The sequence below is a fragment of the Etheostoma cragini genome, unplaced genomic scaffold (genome assembly GCF_013103735.1).
Source record: "Etheostoma cragini isolate CJK2018 unplaced genomic scaffold, CSU_Ecrag_1.0 ScbMSFa_720, whole genome shotgun sequence".
Classification (NCBI taxonomy): Eukaryota; Metazoa; Chordata; class Actinopteri; order Perciformes; family Percidae; genus Etheostoma; species Etheostoma cragini.
Window position 1 is genome coordinate 54,948 of NW_023269340.1, and position 6,042 is coordinate 60,989.

The 6,042-nt window shown below is 44.0% G+C and overlaps 1 protein-coding gene across 1 annotated transcript in view; it reads left to right on the forward strand.

Moving 5' to 3' along the window:
* jakmip3 (Janus kinase and microtubule interacting protein 3) overlaps positions 1 to 6,042 on the forward strand; it is an 18,014-nt gene that overhangs the window by 4,761 nt on the left and 7,211 nt on the right. Inside the window, exons 7-13 of the mRNA XM_034866443.1 lie at positions 30 to 176; positions 1,955 to 2,092; positions 2,284 to 2,319; positions 3,101 to 3,172; positions 3,529 to 3,633; positions 5,047 to 5,175; positions 5,559 to 5,699. Coding sequence (XP_034722334.1) covers positions 30 to 176; positions 1,955 to 2,092; positions 2,284 to 2,319; positions 3,101 to 3,172; positions 3,529 to 3,633; positions 5,047 to 5,175; positions 5,559 to 5,699 — 768 coding nt within the window. The remainder of the gene's footprint in view (positions 1 to 29; positions 177 to 1,954; positions 2,093 to 2,283; positions 2,320 to 3,100; positions 3,173 to 3,528; positions 3,634 to 5,046; positions 5,176 to 5,558; positions 5,700 to 6,042) is intronic.

A 6,042-nucleotide genomic window follows, 5' to 3' on the forward strand; every position in this document is an offset into this window, starting at 1 on the left:
ATTTTCTATATTTGATGTCCCCTGTGCAGCTGAAGCGTCTCCGAGAGACGGAGAGTCAGTTTCTTCCTCTTCTGGACAAAAACAAACGTCTGAGCAGGAAGAACGAGGAGATGGCCCTCACGCTGCGTCGCCTAGACAACAAGCTCCGCTTCGTCACCCAGGAGAACATGGAGATGGTAACTATGGTAACCCCTGACCCGCTCTCATGGAGATGGGTATGGCTGCAGCCTGGAGCGTCCCATGTCATCCGTCCCGTCTCAAGTGGTCCCGTCTCATGCGGAGGTGACGGTAAATTTAGAGGGTCAAAATTACAAAATCACGAATAATTTTCCAGATGGAGTCACGGGTAAATTCGTGACCATGTTTGTTACAATCAATTGAAAAACGTCAAAAAACTGTATTAATAATAATAATAAAAAAATATTAATTTTTCCATACATATAGTTTGCTGATTTCTGAATGTCATGCTTGTGTTGTTCCATTTTAACGGAGCTACATCTGATGAAATCTGCGACACAGACGTTTCTGCGACTAACGGCAGGATCTCCTGAGGAGGGGCAACAAGGATCTGGACCCACAACAACAAGACTACAACAATAAACATGTTACACTCTTTCCAAGACTTTTTAATTGTATATTCTATGTTGTTTTCACACTTCACCAGGACATTGCTGCAAATACAACTGCTAATCGGCATGGCCAGAGCATTCGACTGTAGCTCTACAGTCGTTGCCTCAGCTGTCGGCTCTCTGGGACCCGGGACAGAGTGCGGTTGTAGTTTTCGACTACGGCGGCATTGGCTTTCAGGTCTCTGGGACCCGTCCTGCATTCGACTGCGTATCTCTGCTGCCACGGCCTTGGGCAAGAATGCAATTGTATTTTTCTTCCACTTCCGCGCCAGCGGTTCTGTTGTATTTTGTGGTGTATTGTATGAAACAAATGCTTGACCTCTGTCGGGAGAGAGATTTCCTTCTTTAGCTGCAACTTAAATCAAAGTATAGAAGGATTTTTTTAGTTTGCCTATCATCTGCACTTATTTTAGAGACGCCATATATTTTTAAATGTTTAAAAACGCACAACAAATGATTTATTCATTAAAAGTTGACGTGAGCTTTTACTTTGAAAAGTAAGAGAGATATAGTATTTGATTCCAGATGCAAGCTTTTAGTTTGAAAAGTAGAAACTCGGGGATGCTGACTAAGCAAACTATATGTATGACAAAATTGTTACTTTAACAGTTTTTAACGTTTTTTTAATTGATTGCAACAAACGTGGTCAGGAATTTACCCGTGACTCCATCTGGAAAGTTATTCGCGATTTCGCATTTTTGACCCTCTGGATTTACCGTTGGACAAACCTTCGTATGAGACAGGACCGCATGAGACGGGACGGACGACATGGGACGCTCCCGGCTGCAGTCATATACTCTTGCACTCATGTCCTACTAGTAAAGGTTCAGTCTGGGACCATCCATCCAGCCCTCCACCCATCCATCCATCCATCCCTCCATTCATCCCTCCATTCATCCCTCCATCCGTCCATCCATCACTCCATCCCTCCATTCATCCATCCATCTATCCATCCATCCATCCCTTCATCCCTCCCTCCATCCATCCATCCCTCCATCCCTTCATCCATCCCATCATCCCTCCCTCCATCATCCATCCTTCCATCCATGCATCCATCCTGGGGGGGGCAGCTCCATTAGGGGACCCCAAACTTCCCTTTCCTGAGCCACATCAACCAGCTCTGACTGGGCATTATTGTTATTATTATTATTATTATTATTATTATTATTATTATTATTATTATTATTATTATTATTATTATTATTATATTAGATATTTTTTAGCTTAAAAGTGAGTCCTTTTTCTTTATGGACGTCCATGCTCGGATGAGTTGTGTGTAGACAGGAAACGTTGCCATGGTAACTGCGGTTTGTTGTGGTCCACAGAGAAGACCCAGTTCACTTAACGACCTGGACCGGAGCCACTCCACCAGTTACCATGGTTACAGCCACGATGAGCGAGAGATGGAGTTTCTACGGTTACAGGTTCTGGAGCAACAGCACATCATCGACGACCTGTCCAAGGTACAAAGTACTACTAGTACTATTAGTAATACTAGTACTACTACTACTACTACTACTACCACTACTACTTCTGCTAGTAATAATAATAATACTTCTGCTACAACTACTACTACTTCTGCTAGTATTGCTAATTCTACCGATGTTGAGTATAGAATCTACTGCATGTTGTAGTAAAACTTTTTCTGTTTCAGGCTCTGGAGACGGCTGGTTACGTAAAGAACGTCATAGTGAGTATTGCTTTAGTAGTACTACTTCACCACTGTCAGTACATTTACTCTGTGTTATACAGGAGAGAGACATTTTGCTGAGAGACAGATGATTTTGTTGTGTCTCTACAGGAGAGGTTCATGTTGCGTAGAGACAGAACATGTTCTTGTGTCTCTACATGAGAGGGACATGTTGCGTAGAGACAGATGATTTTGTTGTGTCTCTACAGAAGAGAGACATGTTGCTGATAGACAGATGATTATGTTGTTGTGTCTCTACAGGAGAGGGACATGTTGCTGAGAGACAGACAATGATGTTGTTGTGTCTCCACAGGAGAGGGACATGTTGCTGATAGACAGATGATTATGTTGTTGTGTCTCTACAGGAGAGGAACATGTTGCTGAGATACAGGTGATGATGTTGTTGTGTCTTTACAGGAGAGAGACATGTTTCTGAGAGACAGACGATGATGTTGTTGTGTCTTTACAGGAGAGGGACATGTTGCTGAGAGACAGACAATGATGTTGTTGTGTCTCTACAGAAGAGAGACATGTTGCTGATAGACAGATGATTATGTTGTTGTGTCTCTACAGGAGAGGGACATGTTGCTGAGAGACAGGTGATGATGTTGTTGTGTCTTTACAGGAGAGAGACATGTTGCTGAGAGACAGACGATGATGTTGTTGTGTCACCACAGGAAAGGGACATATTGCTGAGAGACAGGTGATGATGTTGTTGTGTCTCCACAGGAGAGAAACATGTTTCTGAGAGACAGACGATGATGTTGTTGTGTCTCCACAGGAGAGGGACATGTTGCTGAGATACAGACGTCAGGAATCCGTCCGGAGGAAACGAACCTTCAGAGCCTGCAGGGTGAGACTGCTTAACCCTTCTACTGATACTACTACTACTACTACCACTACTACTACTACTACTACTACTACTACTACTACTATTACTACTACTACTAATAATAATAATAATAATAATAATAATAATAATAATAATTTGTACTACAACACTCGGCTTCAGTGTTTGAGTCTAGTCAGCCCGACTGAAAGCTCGGACAGAGACGTCCTGATGGTCTCTGGTTCTGTCCTGATTCTGGTCTCTGGTTCTGGTCTCTGGTTCTGGGATCCGGTTCTGGGATCTGGTTCTGGGAACTGGTTCTGGGATCTGGTTCTGGGATCTGGTTCTTTCCTCATTCTGGTCTCTGGTTCTGTCATCAGGTCATAGAAACATTCTACGGTTATGACGAAGAGGCGTCGGTGGACTCTGATGGATCATCTGTGTCCCTGCACACTGACAGGACTCCCGACCTGGAGCCGGACGAGGTACACTCGGGTTCAGGTTTTAAAGTGTGGAGGATTCCAAGGGCCCCCACAGTGTAACGCTCAAGAACCGTAAAGTTATTTTGGGTATGAAGTAATGAAAGATCTGGGGCCTGTTGCACAAAACTAGGATAAGGGATTAAGCCGGGATGTTCAAGTTATCCTGGATGAATTTAGCTTTGACTCGGTTTAATTCAAAACCAGATTGAATTAAACCCAGCCAAGTAACCATGGAGATTTATTCTTTGCTGCTAGCCTGGTCCAGAGCAGGTTAACAGCCGGGCTACTATTAATCCTGGAGTCTCATGTGTAATCAGCTGCCGTCTGATCCGAAATAAACGTGTTTAACAGTTATTCCGTTGTCTTCTGCATGTGTTCTGCTTTATTTTTATTAACATGCATTAGCCTAATTGTCACTATTGTTGCCGTGAGTTGGATTTAAACCCTACTACAGCTGTTTAGATGTTTAGGAATGGCACTGGCACCCTGATGCAGAGTGGGACTTTTCCCGGGAGGACGGTACTGTTTCGAGGCTGCCTGGCGTGTGGCCGCTGCCCGGTGGCATGGTTGTAAAACATGTTCTCACGTTGTGAATAAGGGTTTGAAATTAAGCCTAAAGTCCTTGGTCCATATCCCGAGGAACATTAGTTCCCTCTGCTCTCTTTTGAGCAAAAGGCTATATTTTTACACCCCACACGTTCAGTCGGGTCCGCTATGTTGGGCTTTTTCTCACCGTTTGATAAGAGGCGTATTTCCAGCTATCTCAACCTGGCCGGACATAGCTCCACCTGTCCATCCTGGTTATCTTCACCTGGCTGGACATAACTCCACCTGTTCATCCTTGATATCTCCACCTGGCCGGACATAGCTCCACCTGTTCATCCTTGATATCTCCACCTGGCCGGACATAGCTCCACCTGTTCATCCTTGTTATCTCCACCTGGCTGGACATAGCTTCACCTGTTCATCCTGGTTATCTCCACCTGGCTGGACATAGCTCCACCTGTTCATCCTGGTTATCTCCACATGTCTGGACATAGCTTCACCTGTTCATCCTGGTTATCTCCACATGTCTGGACATAGCTTCACCTGTTCATCCTGGTTCGGTAACGTGTAACTGATTAAACCGCGATGAGCAGATCACACTTAGTCAAGTTGCGCTTTTTTACATATCCTGGATATCTTTATTCTACTTTCATGCAACAGGCCCCAGGTTGGCTAGAGATCACATGAACAGGATAAATATACACACACACACAAACAAACACACACACACACACACATATGTACGATACAATTTGACCCAAGGACAACATGAGGGTTAAACAAGTAGTAAAAGATTATACAAATCATTTTTGGGAAAAGCATCCTATCATTAATTTGAACACAAAATGGCCGCCCTTGTTTGTGTTGCAGGTGTGTGTGCGTGAGGAAGCGGAGTTTCGTTACCGTCAGCTGACTCAGGAGTACCAGGCGCTACAGCGAGCGTACGCTTTGCTGACGGAGACAAGCGGAGGAAACTATGACCCCGAGAAGGAGATCAAGGTATAAGGCTCTATACACGCTTAAAGTAGTGAGTATTTACATGGAGTGTGGTGGAGATATGCTGCTCTATACACACTAAAAGTAGTGATTATTTACATGGAGTCTGGTGGAGATATGCTTCTCTATACATGCTAAAAGTAGTGAGTATTTACATGGAGTGTGGTGGAGATATGCTTCTCTATACATGCTAAAAGTAGTGATTATTTACATGGAGTCTGGTGGAGATATGCTGCTCTATACACACTAAAAGTAGTGATTATTTACATGGAGTCTGGTGGAGATATGCTGCTCTATACAGGCTAAAAGTAGTGATTATTTACATGGAGACTGGTGGCGATGACTAAGGCACTATCAGGTTGATGGTTCTCCTCTCTCTGTTTCAGACCAGAGAGCAGCTGTTGACTGAAATCAGTCGTTATCAAACCAGAGTTACAGATCTGGAGTCAGCACTGAAACAACAAGGACTGGTAATTCAAATTCACACACACACACACACACACACTCATACACACACACAAGACACACACACAGAACCACACACACACACTTTCACTGGAACGAGCTAGAGAGAGCCTGTATATACTGCATATAAATATACACTCACCGGACACTTTAGTAGGTACACCTGTCCAACTGCTCGTTAACACTTAATTTCTAAGCAGCCAATCACATGGCGGCCACTCAGTGCATTTAGGCATGTAGACATGGTCAAGAGAATCTCCTGCAGTTCAAACCGAGCATCAGTATGGAAAGGTGATTTGAGTGACTTTGAACGTGGCATGATTGTTAGTGCCAGAGGGGCTGGTCTGAGTATTTCAGAAACTGCTAATCTACTGGGATTTTCACGCACAACCATCTCTAGGGTTT